Below are 18522 nucleotides of genomic sequence, written 5' to 3' on the forward strand. Positions count from 1 at the left end.
GTTTTATCCCATGCTTTTTCAGTCACAGTCCAGCTGGCCTTGGTGAGCTCCCAATAGATCAGCCCCACTGTCTCAGTGGGTGGGTGCACCTCTCGTGGTCCCAACTTCTTTGCTCATGTTCTCCCTCCTTCTGCTCCTCCTTGGGACCTTGGGAGCTCAGTCCAGTGCTCCAGTGTGGGTCTCTGTCTCTATCTCCATCCATCACCAGATGAAGGTTCTATGATGATATGCAAGATATTCGTCAGTATTGCTATGGGATAGGGTCATTTCAGGTTCCCTATCCTCAGCTGCCCAAGGAACTAACTGGGGACCTTGGCTTGGGCACCTGGGAGCCCCTCTAATTCAAGTCTCTTGCCAACCCTAAGGTGGCTCCCTTAACTAAGAATTGTGCTTCCGTGCTCCCCTATCCAACCTTCCTTTATCCCAATCCTCCTTTTTCTCCAAGTTCCCCCCATCCTCCCCTTCTCCCTTTTCTCTCCCCATCTCCCCTTACCCCCATCCCACCCCATCCCCAAGATCCCAATTTTCTCCCCGGCAATTTTGTCTACTTCCCATAGCCAAGAGGACAACAATATGTTTTTCCTTTGGTTCACCTTCTTACTTAGCTTCTTTAGGATCACGAATTGTAGACTCCGTGACCCTTATTTTTGACTAGAAACAAATTATGAGTGAGTACATCCCATATTCATCTTTTTGGGTCTGGGTTACCTCACTCAGGATAGTGTTTTCTATTTCCATCCATTTGCATGCAAAATTCGAGAAGTCATTGTTTTTTACCGCAGCGTAGTACTCTAATGTGTAGATATTCCACACTTTCTTCATCCATTCTTCCATTGAAGGGCATCTAGGTTGTTTCCAGGTTCTGGCTATTACAAATAATACTGCTATGAACATAGTTGAACAAATGCTCTTGTCATATGATAGGGCATCTCTTGGGTATATTCGCAGGAGTGGTATTGCTGGGTCCAGGGGTAGGTTGATCCCGAATTTCCTGAGCAACCGAAACACAGATTTCCAAAGTGGTTGCACAAGATTGCATTCCCACAAGCAATGGATGCGGGTACCCCTTCCTCCACAGCCTCTCCAGCAAAGGCTGCCATTGAAGTTTTTTATTTTAGCCATTCTGACAGGTGTAAGATGATATCTCCAAGTTGTTTTGATCTGCATCTCCCTGATCGCTAAGGAGGTTGAGCATGACCTTAAGTGTATTTTGGCCATTTGAACTTCCTCTGCTGAGAATTCTCTGTTCAGTTCAGTGCCACATTTTTTAATTGGGTTAATTAGCATTTTAACGTCTAGTTTCCTGAGTTCTCTGTATATTTTGGAGATCAGACCTTTGTCTGTTGCGGGGTTGGTGAAGATCTTCTCCCAGTCAGTAGGTTGCCTTTTTGTCTTGGTGACAGTGTCCTTTGCTTTACAGAAGCTTCTCAGTTTTAGTAGGTCCCATTTGTTCAATGTTGCCCTTAATGTCTGTGCTATTGGGGTTACACATAGGAAGCGATCTCCTGTGCCCATCTGTTGTAGGTTACTTCCCACTTTCTCTTCTATCAGGTTCAATGTGTTCTGACTGATAGTGAGGTCTTTAATCCATTTGGACTTGAGTTTTGTGGATGGTGATAGATATGGGTCTATTTTCATTCTACAGGTTGACATCCAGTTATGCCAGCACCATTTATTGAAGATACTTTCTTTCTTCCATTGTATACTTTTGGCTCCTTTATCAAAAATGAGGTGTTCATCGGTTTGTGGGTTAAAATTCGGGTCTTCTATACGATTCCATTGGTCAACTTCTCTGTTTTTATGCCAGTACCACACTGTTTTCATCAATGTAGCTCTGTAATAGAGTTTGAAGTCAGGGATGGTAATGCCTCCAGACAATCCTTTATTGTATAGTATTGTTTTGGCTCTCCTGGGTTTTTTGTTTTTCCATATAAAGTTGATTATTGTCCTCTCAAGATCTGTGAAGAATTTTGATGGGACCTTGATGGGGATTGCATTGAATCTATAAATTGCCTTTGGTAGAATTGCCATTTTTACTATGTTGATCCTCCCAATCCAAGAGCAAGGGAGGTCCTTCCATTTTCTGGTATACTCCTCAGTTTCTTTCTTCAATGCCTTAAAGTTCTTGTCAAATAGATCTTTCACTTCCTTGGTTAGAGTTACCCCAAGATATTTTATGCTGTTTGTGGCTATCGTGAAAGGTAAGCTTCTCTGATTTCCCTCTCTGCTTCCATATCCTTTGTGTATAAGAGGGCGACTGATTTTTTGGAGTTGATCTTGTATCCTGCCACATTACTAAAGGTGTTTATCAGCTGTAAAAGTTCTTTGGTGGAGTTTTGGGGGTCGCTTATGTACACTATCATATCATCTGCAAATAACGAAAGTTTTACTTCTTCCTTTCCAATTCGAATCCCCTTGATCCCCTTATGTTGTCTTATTGCTATTGCTTAAACTTCAAGCACTATATTGAAGAGGTATGGCGAGAGTGGACAGCCTTGCCGTGTTCCTAAGTGGGATGGCTTTGAGTTTCTCTCCGTTTAATTTGATGTTAGCTGTCGGCTTGCTGTATATAGCTTTTATTATATTTAGGTATGACCCTTGTATCCCTAATCTCTCCAATACTTTTATCCATAAAGGGATGTTGAATTTTGTTAAATGCTTTTTCAACATCTAATGAAATGATCATATGTTTTTTTTTCTTTCAGTTTATATATGATGGATTACATTGATAGATTTTCGTATGTTGAACCAGCCCTGCATCCCTGTTGATGATGAAGCCTACTTGATCATAATGGATAATTTTTCTAATGTGCTCTTGGATTCGGTTTGCCAGTATTTTGTTGAGGATTTTTGCATCGATGTTCATGAGTGAGATTGGTCTATAATTCTCTTTCTTGGTTGAGTCTTTGTGCGGTTTTGGTATCAGAGTAACTGTAGCTTCATAAAAGGAATTTGGCAATGCCTCTTCTGTTTCTATATTGTGAACTACATTAAGGAGTATAGGTATTAGTTCTTCTTGGACGTTCTGGTAGAATTCCGCATTGAAACCATCTGGTCCTGGGCTTTTTTTGGTAGGGAGGTTTTTGATAACCTCTTCTAATTCTTCGCGACTAACAGGTCTATTTAGATTGTTCACCTGGTGCTGGTTTAACTTTGGTATATGGTATTTATCTAAAAAAGTGTCCATTTCCTTTACATTTTCCAGTTTTGTGGCATATAGACTTTTGTAGTAAGATCTAACGATTCTCTGAATTTCCTCTTTGTCTGTGTTTATGTCCCCCTATTCATTTCTGATCTTATTAATTTGCAAATTCTCTCTCTGCCACTTGATTAGTTTGGATAGGGGTTTATCAATCTTGTTGATTTTCTCCAGGAACCAGCTTTTTGTTTCATTGATTCTTGTATTGTTTTCTGTGTTTCTATTTTGTTGATTTCAGCCCTCAGTTTGATTATTTCCAGAATTCTACTCCTCCTAGGTGAATCTGCTTCTTTTTTTTCTAGAGCTTTTAGGTGGGCTGTTAAGTCTCCAATGTGTGCTTTCTCTGTTTTATTTAAGTGGGCACTTAGTGCTATGAACTTTCCTCTCAGGACTGCTTTCATAGTGTCCCGTGAGTTTGAGTGTGTTGTTTCTTTATTTTCATTGAATTCAAGGAAGACTTTAATTTCTTTCTTAATTTCTTCCTTAATCCAGGTATGGTTCAGTAGTTGACTGTTCAGTTTCCATGAATTTGTAGGCTTTCTGGGGGTAGCATTGTTGTTTAATTCTAACTTTAATCCATGGTGATCTGATAAGACACAGGTGGTTACTAATATTTTTTTGTAACTGTGGATGTTAGCTTTGCTACCGACTATGTGGTCGATTTTTGAGAAGGTTCCATGAGCTGCAGAGAAGAAGGTATATTCTTTCCTATTTGGATGGAATGTTCTATCGATGTCTGTTAAGTCCATTTGCTTCATTACCTCCATTAATTCTCTTATTTTTCTGTTAGGTTTCTGTCTGATTGACCTGTCCATTGGTGAGAGAGGAGTGTTGAAGTCTCCTACTATTAGTGTGTGCGGTTTGATGGCTGCCTTTAGTTTTAGTAATGTTTCTTTTTTGTACGTGGGTGCTTTTATATTAGGGGCATAGATGTTCAGGATTGAGACTTCATCCTGATGAACTGTTCCTGTTATGAATATAAAATGCCCCTCTCCATCTCTTCTGATTGATTTAAGTTTGAAGTCAACTTTGTTAGAGATTAGTATGGCCACACCTGCTTGTTTCTTAGGTCCATTTGCTTGATAAGCCTTTTCCCAGCCCTTTACTCTGAGTAGGTGCCTGTCTTTGTGGTTGAGGTGTGTTTCTTGTAAACAGTAGAATGTTGGATCCTGTTTTCGTATCCAATCTCTTAGCCTGTGCCTTTTTATAGGTGAGTTGAGTCCATTGACATTAAGTGATATTAATGACCAGTGGTTGTTAACTCCGGTCATTTTTTTAGTCGTAGAGTTTGTGTGTTTCCCTTCTTTGATTTGTGTTGGTGAAGGGTCTCTAGATGTCTGAGTTATTGTGGTCATTGTTGGACTCCTTGGTTAGTGATTTTCCTTCTATTACTTTCTGTAAGGCTGGATTTGTGGCTGCGTATTGTTTAAATTATTTTTATCCTGGAAAATTTTGTTTTCTCCATTTATAGTGAGCGAAAGCTTGGCTGGGTATTGTAATCTGGGCTTGCATCCATGGTCTCTCAGTTTCTGCATTACATCTTTCCAGGACCTTCTAGCTTTCATGGTTTCCGTGGAGAAGTCACGTGTAAGTCTGATAGGTTTACCTTTATAAGTAATTTGGCCTTTTTCCTTTGCAGCTTTTAATATTCTTTCCTTATTCTGTATGCTTTGTGTTTTGATAATTATATGACGAGGGGATTTTTTTTTGATCCAGCCTATTCGGTGTTCTGTATGCTTCTTGAACCGTCATAGGTATATCTTTCTTTAGGTTGGGAAAGTTTTCTTCTATAATTTTATTAAATATATTTTCTGGACCATTGAGCTGCACTTCTTCTCCTTTTTCTACTCCTATTATTCTTAGGTTTGGTCTTTTTATTGTGTCCCATATTTCCTGAATGTTTTGTGATGAGAGTTTGTTGGACTTGCTGTTTTCTTTGATCAGTGTGTTTATTTTCTCTATGGTATCTTCAGAATCTGAGATTCTTTCTTCTAACTCTTGTATTCTGTTGGTTATGCTTGTTTCTGTAGACTCTGTTTGTTTACTTAAAATTTCCATGTCCAGCCGACCCTCTGTTTGTGTTTTCTTCTTTGCCTCCATTTCAGTTTTCAAGTCTTGAAGTGTTTCCATTTTCCGTTTGATTGTTTTTCCTTGGTTTTCTAGGGTATCATTCACTGATTTATTCAATTCTTCAAACGTTCTGTTATATTTCTCATCCATTTCTATAAGGGCGTTTTTTACATGCTGTTTAAGGGTGTCAATCACTTTCATGAAGTCAATCTTTTCTACTTCTTCTTGATCAAGGTGTTCATGTCCTCCCGTTGTGAGGTCACTGGTTTCTGGTGGCTTCATGTTGCTTTTCAGCTTGTTGGGCGAATTCTTGCCTTGGCATCTGCCCATCTCTTCTTCCAAATGCTCCCTTATGGATCTTCTTTTACCGGATCAAGTCTCCTTGCCTACCCAACGCTGGCTCTCCCCAACGTTGGCTCTCCTGGTGCTGAGAGATCAGGTCTCCGTGCTGGTTGGGCAGCTGGCAAACAAAGCGCCTACCCTGCTTGGTGCAGGCAGGGCATAGAAAGAAAGGAACTCCTGCCCGCTTGGGTGGCCCGAGGATTCGGACCCAGTGATCAGACAGGCTGGGCTGTGTGATGTTATGTGCCGAAAGAGGGCGGTGGGGCCGAAGTGGGGAGGGTTCTGGATGGAAGCTGGGTGGGCTAAGGAAGAAAGAGGCAGCACCCAGGGAGTAGAGGCCCTGCAGAGAGCCCAAGAAGGATAGGGGTTCAAGGAGCCTCTGAGCTCCTGGTCCCAGGCTGGCGCTGCGGGGCCAGAAACTCACCCCTATGCTGGCTCTCCTGGCGCCAAGAGATCAGGCCTCTCTGCTGGTTGGTGCAGGCAGGCCATAGAAACAAAGGAACTCCCGCCCGCTTGGGTGCCCCGAGGATTCGGACCCCTGCGTAGTCCTTTTACAAAATATTTAAACACATACAACACACACACCACACACATACCCCAATCACTAGGAAAGAGTTATCAAGCAAGATGTGATGACTCATACCTGATGTAATTCCAGCACTTGGAAGGTTGAAGCAAGAAGATTGTCACACGTTTAAGGACAGCACGGGCTATATAATAGGGAGTTCTCAGTCATGCTCGGCTTTAAAAGAAAACCCTATCTCAAAATAAGAAGCTGTTTTCATAGATATTAAAAGCACTGCCGTTTAGTAAGAATGCCTGTTCTACAGTACTAACCAGTTTAATGATGATGGGCCGGTTACGTAACATTGCCCTCAGTGTCATCTTCAGAATTGGAATAATTAATATCTACCTCATAAGAGTCAATATCAGAATGAAAAACCTCAGTGTTATTTATAGTTCCATCAAACACTTGTACATACAAGTTTTAAGTTTAGATGTTTTTTTCTTCAATTTGAAATGAGGAAGAACGAAGGCTTAGGTTTTATATCTTATAGGGTTGCTCTTTTTCGTGTCTAGTCTGTATTACATACCAGCCAATAATAATCCTAGATCATGCAGTGTTTGCTGATTTTACTTTTACCTTTGCAGGACATAAAATAATTTAAAATTTTATACTTATGTTTATATTATTAATATTTATGAAATTATTAGAATCTATACAATATTGCAGTGATATATATATATATATATAATATGAGTTTATCGTACTAAGATTTCATACCATGAATTTTTTTTGCAGGTTCTCACTCAACAGGGATATGATGCTGCTTGTGATATTTGGAGTTTAGGAGTCCTATTTTACACTATGTTGGCTGGGTAAGATATTTGCAAACTCTTGTTATTTGAACTTGAGGGCATATCTTTATCTAGAAAGAGTACAGAAGAAAATACTGTTAGACATCCCATTAATATTTTCAAATCTATACTTTTATTTATAAAATGAGAACAATACAAAAATAGAAAAGCTTTCATATAGAATACGCTTTAGAATAAGCCTTTTATTTTTACACTGTGTGGTTAACGATTGAACTTACTAGACTATTGATTAGCTGTATATTATAATCGGAGTATGTCCACTGAGCTTGTTAATATTAAGTTAATTTTATTAAGAAAGCACTTTAATTCTGGGCAACAAATTTAGTAAGATGATTGATAAGAATGTAATACTACACATTAAACGAGAAGCATATACATACATGTCCACCATTAATAGGATGAAGATATACTCAAAATAAATATGATAATAATTAGACCATGTTAATGTTTATAATCTATAATTGGTTAAAATGATATTTTACTCTTAATAGGGAGCAACACTTTTATTTTAAAGTGAATAGTTATGGTTATATGAATTATTGTGATTTTTAAAAAGGAATGGTTAACTAGTAAATATCAGAACGTTACTTATGACATTTTAAATACTCAATTTAACTGCTGTATAAAAACATAAAATACATTAGCAACATAAATTAATGTTAATTGTTAATTGGCTGTACATAATTGCATATGTCAGAATTTTAAAAATTATAAGCTCTTTATAGAATGGTATACCATATCACATATAGTCAATATTATAGGTTTTAGACCATAGTATATAATTTCTTCCTTGCTGCTTTCAAATATTTGCTTTATGATTAAATAAGAAATTATTATATATAAGTATGTGTTTGATGTTATTTAAGCCCAATTGTTAGATGAAGGAATGAAGACTTTACTGCAAGCTGTCTCCTAATACTTTCAACCATAAATCAGCTTTCCAATTCTCAAGTATAAAGAAATTTTGGTTACATCTTATAAAGTGTTAGAAAAATAATCACTTTGGTCAAGTTAATTTTAAAATCCACCTTAAATTTATGAGTTTCTTTCAACCCATGAGTAATTTTATGTACATAATTCAGAGGCTGTGTTTTTATTACATTCTCATCAATATTAAATATAATTCGTTTTCATAGATATTAACTGAAAATTGTAACTTATTTCCACTAATTATATTCATAAAAATAAAACGTTGATGAGTAAGCTGAATTGGTACAATATATTATGATTATGTAAGAATTAAAACTTCTTCCTAGTAAATATATTGCCTTGCTGACCTTAAGCCTTTCAAAACAGAATATTTGTGCTTTATTGTGGTCTCATTATAATACTATATGTTTATATAAAAGTCCACCCTTAGTTTGCTAATCAAAGGAAGCAAAGAAGTAATCAGCAAAATTCTTTGTCAAATAATTTATTAGGATTAAATTCATTGTTTGAGATACATGATTTCATATTAATAGTAAAGGGAATTATTAAGCAATGCTCTTGCCTAATAATGATGCTTCTTTTTATATTTGTATATAGACTTTTAGCCATCACTTTCAATTATGTACAAAATGTACCTTTGTATGTTTATTAAAATCTACTTTATAAACAGCTACACTCCATTTTCCAATGGACCCAATGATACTCCTGAAGAAATACTCCTGCGTATAGGCAATGGGAAGTTCTCTTTGAGTGGTGGAAACTGGGACAATATTTCAGATGGAGCTAAGGTATAAATCATAAATATGTTCAGTTTTACTTTGTTCATATTAAATTATTAAAATCCTGAAGCTATATTCCAATGTATACTTATTGTTTGGTTTCCTTATGGTGTCATGTCAGTTTTTATTTATTTTATTTTCTTATAATGAGATTATAATTACTTTATTTTCTCTTTCTTATGTCCAAATCCTGTCATATAACATACTTTTCTCTTTTAAATTTATGGCCTCTTTTTCTTTAATTGTTTGTGTGTGAAAATCAGCCTGCCCAATCGGTATAATGCCACCTTTGTGTATGTTTTCAGGACTGAACATCTGGGATAACCAATTGGTGTGCGCGTCTCTAGGAAAGACTAATTTTTCTTGCTCAAAGCATTTCTCTGTTGCCTGGGTATAGGGTTAAGTTTTTTTAAGCTTTTTTTTCTTTGCATGTCTATTGAGGTCATTCAGTTCAGGACATTATTAGGGAGCTATATTGGTGGGATTTTGTGGTTAAAGCATTTGTCATACATCACATATACCAAATGAAGTTGAATAGAAATATGTGATCAAAATTGAAAGCTTATATATTATTACTATGTATAGCGGGTACGTTTACCATCTCAGTGTTGTGAAGTGAATAGAAAATTTGCTGTATTTTGGTATTCATGTCGGTTATAAAGCTTTTATTACAAGTATATATAGATGAAAGAAATTTTAGGGTTTCAGTTTAGATGAATTTATTAATTATGTTGACCATTGTTTCAGTATATTATCAAAGTATAAATGCCCTGCTATAGTATAAGTATAAATACCTATATATTAATATAATAACTATATTATACATGAATGTTTTTTTGTCATAGTCAAGTATAATTTTTCAAAAACTGGCCAGTAATATCATAAAAGTAGTCATATGTAAGTGACAAATTATTCGAATCTTCCCATTTTTCTTTTAGCCATCAAAATATTTAGTGAATATTGCTTAAGATAATGATACTTTTGATCTCCCATCCTCTGCTTATCATTCTATCAAGGAGAACTTTCTTTTTTTTGAGGGATGATTTAAAATAAATAAGATAAATTCCTTTTCAAACAAGTTTAGTTTTTTTTTAAAGTAGCAAACTATTTGCATTTTGTTGTGAATACATTTGTTAGTAAAAAACTAATCACCATTCTGATACTGTCTTTATTAGGAAGAAATTATAATAAAAGTCTGGTATGGATTTATGTCTAAGTCATGATTACTTCATGTATATATTGAGCTATATATCAGTAGAATACATGTTTGTGTTAAAAATCAGTACGTTCTTTTTATTTTATTTTTTTTTATTTTTTAAATTTATTTATTTATTAAGGATTTCTGCCTCGTCCCCACAACCGCTTCCCATTTCCCTCCCCCTCCCCCGATCAAGTCCCCCCCCCCCTCATCTGCTCGAAGAGCAATCAGGGTTCCCTGACCTGTGGGAAGCCCAAGGACTGTCCACCTCTATCCAGGTCTCATAAGGTGAGCATTCAAACTGCCTAGGCTCCCACAAAGCCAGTACGTGCAGTAGGATCAAAAACCCACTGCAATTGTTCTTGAATTCTCAGTATTCCTCATTGTCCGCTATGTTCAGCTAGTCCGGATTTATCCCATGCTTTTTCAGACCTAGGCCAGCTGGCCTTGGTGAGATCCCGTAAAAGGCTAATCAACCCAATTATAAAATGGGGCACTGATCTGAACAGAGAATTCTCAACAGAAGAACTTCAAATGGCCAAAAGACACTTAAGGTCATGCTCAACTTCCTTAGCGATCAGGGAAATGCAAATCAAGACAACTTTAAGATACCACCTTACACCTGTTAGAATGGCTAAAATAAAAAACACCAATGATAGCCTTTGCTGGAGAGGTTGTGGAGAAAGGGGTACACTCACCCATTGCTGGTGGGAATGCAAACTTGTGCAACCACTCTGGAAAGCAGTGTTTCGGTTTCTCAGGAAATTCGGGATCAACCTACCCCTGGATCCAGCAATACCACTCTTGGGAATATACCCAAGAGAGGCCCTATCATACAACAAAACTATGTGCTCAACTATGTTCATGGCAGCATTGTTTGTAATAGCCAGAACCTGGAAACAACCTAGATGCCCTTCAACGGAAGAATGGATGAAGAAAGTATGGAATATATACATATTAGAGTATTACTCAGCAGTAAAAAACAAGGACTTCTTGAATTTTGCATACAAATGGATGGAAATAGAAAACACTATCCTGAGTGAAAAATCAGTACTTTCTATATAAATGAACTTTTTGTGTTAAGGCACTTGGAAACCATTTATGAAGTACGTGTTGGTTTTGGCATAAAACACAGTTTGCTTGGCACAGCCTTGATTTATAGCTTTTACTCATGTGTAGTGATTCAAGTCTCAAATTATTATAGCTTATCTTCATATCACATTTCATTATGAAATTGAATTTTTTCTTTAGAAATATAACATTTTACTTTCTCATAAATGCTATAACTTAATGCTACCAACGTTGAATGCGTGCTATATTTATGTGATAGTTATTACCCTGGGTTTGCTCCCCAATACCTCATTAAACTGAACATGATGATGACACATGCCTCTATTTTCCCAGCACCAGGTAGGTAGAAGCAAGAGAGTCAGAAGTTGCAGGTCATCTTGTTCAGGGATGACTTTGGTATATGGAAGTTCAAGGTTAGCCTAGGGTGAATGAGAATCTACTTCTAAAAATGAAACAAAGAAACAAAAATATAAAGCTGTAGTAATTATTTAAAATTCAAGTATCATTTTTTTAGTGTTGATAGAGGAAGGATGAAAGGTCATGTAGAATAGCAATTAAGACATAGGATGGTGCATAGATTGCATAGCCTGACTTTATGACTTACTAAGTTTATGACTTTCAGACTGTTACCTAACCTATTTGTATCTCGGTTACCATATCAAAAAGTGATGTTAGTAATACCTACCTCAAAGTTGTTACAAAGATTAAACACCTCATATATGTTATTTTAGTATTCTGGGTATTTTAAAATAGGTTGCATATGTGATACATAGTAAGTGTTCAAGTATTTGGAGGTAATATGATTGTAGTTTGCTATATGGCAGGTAATCAGCAACTGAGACCCTTCTGAGTAAAATTTATGACAGTACATTTCAATTTTTGCAGACATGCACCTCCTTAAATTATCCTTCATTGCTTCATTTATGTCACTATTTATACACTTTGCCATACTTATTTTATATTTGTATTTAAATGATACATAAGCCATAAAACTTGTTCATATTAATAATATAACTTACACTGCATTAATATGTATACATTGTGTAATGTTTAAAGTAGGTTAACATATGTACCTCCTCAAACACTTATTTCTTTAAAATGAAACATTGAAGAATTCTCTGTTCTAGGTGTTTGTTTTTATCTCTAGTCACACTTCTCTGTGGTAGCATACCAGAAATTCTTAATGCTATCCAATGGTAACTGATCAAAATTACCCATCTACCCTCCCCACATTTTACTCTCATTTCTATGAGATTGACTGCATTAACATTCCACATACTGAGTGAAATCATGTCATAATTGTGTTGCTATGCCTGGCTTGTTTCACTAACATATTGATCTCCAGTTCTATCCATGTTGTCACAAATTACAGAATTTCATTCTGTTGTGACTGAATGGTATTCTATCTTGTACATATATAAACTCATATACATAGATACACAAAATATTCACTCATGCACTACCATGAATTATAATTATAGGTTTGGCATTTCTTTATCCGTTTAAGGGTTGGTGGACAGATGAGTTGTTTTTATCTTGTGGCTGTTGTCAATAGTGCTGTTGTGAATATTGTAATACAGATAGCTTTATGATATACTGATTTTAATTCATTTTGTTATATGTGTAGTAATAGGCTTGCTGAAAAAAATAAGAGTTACTTATTAATTTTTGATTCACTATTTAAGTCTGTTTTATTGAAATGTTCATTATCTTTTATTTTCATATACTCATTTTATATGCTACTAGGTTTTATAAAGACTTTATGCAAATATATAATATATATGGATCATATGCCCTCAAACCCACTCTTCATTTTGCATCTATCATATTCAATATTCAATTTCTGTTTATTTTTGCACAATTTTTGTATTCCACATTGGTTTTTTTGATTATCTAAAGCTTTGAAATATTTTTAACAGATTATGTTTTTTCTTTTCCTTTTTATAAAAAATAGGGTCAAACAGTGCTGGTCCCAAACTTAACATATATCCTAAGTTTGCCTTTAACTTGTTGTGATCCTCCTGGCTCAGCCTACTGAGTTGCGAGAATACAAGGGTATTAATCTTTTATCTATTGTTATTATCTATCATCTTAGTTTCATTGTTCTGGGTAATAAAAATTGTACAAATGATGTCTTTCTCTATTAAGAAATTCTTGTTGAGGTGATTTTACTTCTTTCCTAAAAGTAAGGATAGTTTACTCAAATTGTTACATACATGCTTTGGTGTATGTAAAATTGTATGTTACTATTAAGTTATATTCTATCACAGTTATAATTATAAGAAATATCAAATATTCATTGTTAATTTGATGAAGACTTATGATGACTGGACCATTATTATAACAATAGTTGCTGACATGAGGTTTATATTCTACTGTCATCAGCATATAATGCAGAAAGCCCTTACTTATTGAATGGATTAGCTAACTGCATGACAGCCTCCCCTTTATGTTTTATCTGAATATGCAAACCATTACATCTTGGGGTTCTAGCTTTCTAGCAAAGTTCTGTAGCTTTTTTTCTTGCTCATTTAAAACATTCCCATTGTCCTGCTATCTTAAATGTTCGTTTCCTCTTTTCTTACTAACAAAATCCCAGTTCTAGAAACTTGGTGAAAGACCCTAATTTCTAAGGTTCAGTGAAGGATCCCCCAGACTCAATAAGCCAAGCCAATGGATGCAAACAGCAAGAGGACTTTTTATTGTTGAAGGCACCTAACAGGTGACTCAGTTCTCTCATGAGACTGAGCCCCCCCCACCCCCCGTGTATTTTTTCAGCAAGTATTTATAGGGTCTCGGGGTTACATACTAGGGAAGCATAACAACAGCAACATCATTGGTCAATTCAAATTATCATATGGGGTGGGTCAACATCAGGACAAAAACATGTCTAGATCAAGCCAGTTTCAGCCAGTTTCTGCCCCCTCAGGTTTTGATAGATTACACAAAGGACTGGGTGTTTTTCCTTTTTGGCAGGTGCAACTGGTCTCAAGACTGCTTCTGCTGCCCACAGATATCCTGTTTTGCCCTGGCCTAGTTGATCATAAAAACATCTTAAGTTGGAGACTAGGGTTAGGGTCTTTCATTCCCTCCCTTTTTCTTTATCATGGATTAAATCTTTATGTCCATTGGTCCTGATCCTTAGCTAGATTAGACTCTGAATCTGTTTTTCTCAGCATTTGATATTGCTGGGCCAGAACCATGAAAAGGTCAGATATATATAGAGAGAGGTTAAAATTAAGAGCGAACAAATCTTATCTTTAGAGGGTTTTGAGAGCGTTGAAGTTTGCATGGGGATTCTGGGTCAGGGGTGCCAGTGAGATGCTCTAGTCGGGCTGCTTTGACATGTGAAACGTGGATCCAGGCAGCGATTCCGTCCACCTTCGGGGCTGTCAAACGGCGGTGTATGGCCCTTTCCACTGTGGCTCCAAAGTCTTGGTCTGATGTCTCCGGACTCAAATGCTATCTTGTAGGGGTGTGGGACAACAGGCGACTGGTCTGAGTCCCGGTAGACAGCTGCCAGGGGCTTCCAAATTTCCTGTTGTACCAACTGGAGAGCTTGCAAGTGAGCCTGCAGGGCAGTCAGCCTGCTGGTATGATCAGCAATATCAGAGTCAAAGAAGGCAATGTTTGGAGGAGGGCCTCCGTACAGGATTTCAAAAGGAGTTAATCCATGTGATCCCAGGGTGTTCCTGGCTCGATACAATGCCAGGGGTAGGAGCTGTACCCAGTCCTTAGCGCCAGTCTCAAGCATCAATTTAAAACCTCCTTAATTGTTCTATTCATTCTTTCTACCTGTCCTGAGCTCTGGGGCCTATAGGCACAATGCAATTTCCAATCAATCCCCAGTAACTTGGCCACTAATTGACTTACCTGGGAGACAAAGGCAGGACTATTATCAGTCCCAAGTACCTAGGGTAGTCCATACTGTGGGAAGATTTCTTCCAAGAGCTTCTTGACAACGGTCTGTGCAGTTTCCTTTTTGGTAGGAAAAGCTTCGACCCATCCAGAAAAGGTGTCTATAAAAACTAACAGATACCGATAACCATACATGCCAGGTTTAACTTCAGTAAAATCTATTTCCCAATGGATCCCAGGCCTATGCCCCCTGAGTCTGAGTCCAGGCGGCCTGTTTGTTTTGCCAGCATTTACTTGGGCACAGACTTTACAATTGCTGACAATTTGCTGTATCAGGGTTTCTTTCTTGGATATATAGCTACCCATTTCCTGTCTGCTGAGCAGGGTGTTCATCTTTTTGGTGCTCAGGTGGGTCAGTTTATGCAAGGAGGAAATTAGCTCTCTGGCTACATGTACAGGCATTACTGTCTTTCCTTGGAATATCCATCGTTGTCTCTTATGATCATAGTCTGCCCCCAATTTCTGGACTATATCCAGATCTTTATCGGCATAGTCAATGAGTCCAGGTATTTTTCCGGGCCTTCCTGTTCAGTCAATACTGTTACCGACAAGTGCTGAGGGTCTAGGGCCGCCTGCTTGGCCGTTTCATCTGCCAGGCGGTTTCCTTTAGCTATTTCAGTCTCCCCTTTCTGATGTCCAGGGCAATGTATAATGCTTAGTCTCTTAGGGAGAAATAAGGCTTTAAGCAGGGCCAAGATTTCAGCCTTGTTTTTAATGTCCTTTCCTTCTGAGGTTAGAAGACCCCTTCTCCCATATATTTCCCCATGAATATGAGCGGTGGCAAAGCATAGCGGCTATTGGTATAGACATTGAGTACCTTATCTTCTGCCAGCTGTAAGCTTGGGTAAGCGCGACGAGCTCTACCCGCTGAGCTGAAGTTCCAGGTGGCAGGGTGCTGGCCCAGATTACCTGCTTTCTGTCCATTATTGCTGCTCTGGCCTTTCTTTCTCTGTTGAGCAGGTAACTTCTTCCATCCGTGTACCAGGTTAAGTCGGCCCCTTTCAGGGGTTGGTCTGTTAGGTCCAGCCGGGTTCCATGCATTTCTGCAAGGATTTGTTGGCAGTCATGAGGGGTTTGCCCCTCCGGAGTGGAGCAACGTGGCAGGATTCAGGATTACTGCTGGGCCGAAGTGGACCTTGTCTGCATCCAGCAGGAGTAACTGATAATGAGTCATTTGGGCATTGGAGAGCCAGCAGTTTGGTGGCTGGCAAATGAGTGACTCAACCACATGAGAGGCTAAAATGGTGAGGGGCTGTCCCAAGGTCCGTTTTCCAGCGTCTTTTATGCAACAAGAGATCACAGTGCTGAGTCAGTGTGACAGCCAATATGTAACCAAACATTATGGATCCTGTGTGAAGGACACCAAACCATGGATAATAATGGAATATCTTGGTGGACGCTCTGCCCTGGATCTATTAGAACCTGGCCGTTTAGATGAAATTAAGATTGCTACCATATTATGAGAAATTTTGAAAGGACTTGATTATCTACATTCAGAGAAGAAAATCCACAGAGATATTAAAGCGGCCAATGTTCTGCTCTAGTTAAGACTGAATGTTGGGCTCCGGTGTCTACTAGGAAGGTTACTGGTTGCCCCCCTACTTTCAGGGTTATCCAGGGTCAGGGGGGAGCTGCTGGACCTGACTGGCCTAGTCTTTATCTAGGGCCAGCAATTGGGCCGGCTATTTCCTGGGATTTCTGGGTCTCTTGGGACAGTCTTTAATCCAATGTCCTTTCTCTTTGCAGTAGGCACATTGGTTGCGGTCTACTCCTGGCCTCCTGTCTCCCATCCTATCTGGACTCCCTGCTTCTGGCTTAGTCTGGTTAGCTACAGTGGCCAAGATCTTGCTTACTTCCCTAGTTCGTTTCTTGTCTCTCCTGTCCTCGCATTCTTCCATTTGCTTTCTAAGCCTGTCATCTCTCTCTTCCTGCAACCTACGTAATCTTTCTTCTTTTTCTTCTGGTGTCTCTTTTCTGTTAAATATATTTTCTGCCTCTTTCATAAGATCCTGGAGAGTATAATCCTGCAAGCCCTCCAGTCTCTGTAACTTATTTCTAATATCTGGAGCAGATTGCCAGATGAAAGCCATGGAAACATTGCCCTGTTGATCCGGACTCATTGGATCATAAGGGGTGTACATACGGTAGACTTCCATTAGCCGCTCTAGGAAGGCAGCTGGAGTCTCTTCTGAACCCTGTGTTACCTGGGCCAAATTGGTAGGTCGGCGCCCTGCGCCACAGAGGCCCGCAATGAGAAGCTAGCAGTAGAGGCGAAGACGCTCCCTTCCTGCAGCTGTGTTGAAGTCCTAGTCAGGACAATTCAGGGGAAAGGCGGTATCAATCTCATTGGGGAGTTGGGTTGGGGCCCCGTCAGCCCCTGGAACTTTCTTGCTTGCCTCGAGGAAAACGCGCTGTTTTTCCTCTGAGGTCAGTAGAGCCTGCAAGAGTTGTTGGCAGCCATCCCAAGTGGGTTGATGGGTTATGAGAATAGACTATTAGGGCCGTGAGGGCAACAGGGTCCTTCGAAAAGGACGAGTTATGGGTCTTCCAATTGTACAAATCGGAAGCAAAGAATGGCCAGTATTGAACCTGGCCGTTTCCCCCCTGCTGGAGGGGAAACGCCTGGGAGACAGGCTCCTGAGGCTCGTGGTGTCCTCTGAGGCGGCAGTTCCCCTCCTGTCACCCCAGCTGGAGTGGTGCTGTCTGGGGCAGTTTCATCTCCTGGTTCCTCAACTTCATATTCATAATGTCCTTCATCCCCCACCGGGGCTGGTGGAGGCTGATATGGTGGGGGGTCCTCTCTTAGGAGGTCTATGAGTGGTCCCCCCAAGGGAGGGAGGACCGGCTTGGGGATTGTGGGCTTGGGCTTATGTTTCTCCAGAATAGGATAAAGGCGGGTAGGTTGGGGTTTGAGGGAAGCATAGAGACTGGGGGTAGGTTGCAAAGGGGTGAAGGAGGAAGGAGATTGAGGAGCGGAGGGCTGCGGGGAGACGAAGGGGAAGACCCAAGTAGGTGGGTCCCGAGCCAAAGATTCCCAGGTGATGATATAGGGAATCTGATCCGGGCATCCTTGGGGTCCTGAGCTGAAGACACGCTCCTTAATCTACAAGATAACATCCAAGTTAAAGGTACCATCCTTTGGCCAGATGGAATTAAGAGTCGGCCATTCGGAGGTACAAAGGAGCCGCCATTTCTTCTTGACATCCACCCCCTGGCCTTTGGCCCAGAGCTGGACGTCTTTCCAGTGCCCTAGAGTCAAACTTAAGGAGGTGGTTAGATTTTTGTCCCATATTGGGCTTTTCTTCCTAATAGATCAAGACAAAAACTATACAGACAAAACAGACAGACAGCAGCCCAGAAGCCACGTGGCACAGTTTTGGCATAAAACTGAAAGCAAATGTTCAGATGGAGAAGGCGAGACTACAACTCCCCTACTCTCTAGTAGAGTGGCCTGTTCATTCTCAGAAACAAATTGGACCCCCAAAAATCGGGCCCCAGGAATGCCCGGAACGCGGAACGTCTCCCAGGGTGGCTAAAGAGGAGTACAGAACCCGTCAGCTCCCTCCTTTGCTTAGCCTACAGCGCATTTGTACATACAAATGACTTACAGAAACACCTAACGAATCACACAACGG

The 18522-nt window shown here is 39.2% G+C and overlaps 1 protein-coding gene across 2 annotated transcripts in view; it reads left to right on the forward strand.

Annotated features, from left to right (window-relative positions):
• LOC121443433 (ribosomal protein S6 kinase alpha-6) overlaps positions 1 to 18522 on the forward strand; it is a 183749-nt gene that overhangs the window by 147396 nt on the left and 17831 nt on the right. For both annotated transcript variants that reach the window (XM_041645190.1, XM_041645191.1), the window contains 2 exons: positions 6915 to 6991; positions 8592 to 8709. In XM_041645190.1, coding sequence (XP_041501124.1) covers positions 6915 to 6991; positions 8592 to 8709 — 195 coding nt within the window. The remainder of the gene's footprint in view (positions 1 to 6914; positions 6992 to 8591; positions 8710 to 18522) is intronic.

Source organism: Microtus oregoni, unplaced genomic scaffold, assembly GCF_018167655.1.
Source record: "Microtus oregoni isolate MIOR12 unplaced genomic scaffold, Mior012 000107F_000, whole genome shotgun sequence".
Taxonomy (NCBI): Eukaryota; Metazoa; Chordata; class Mammalia; order Rodentia; family Cricetidae; genus Microtus; species Microtus oregoni.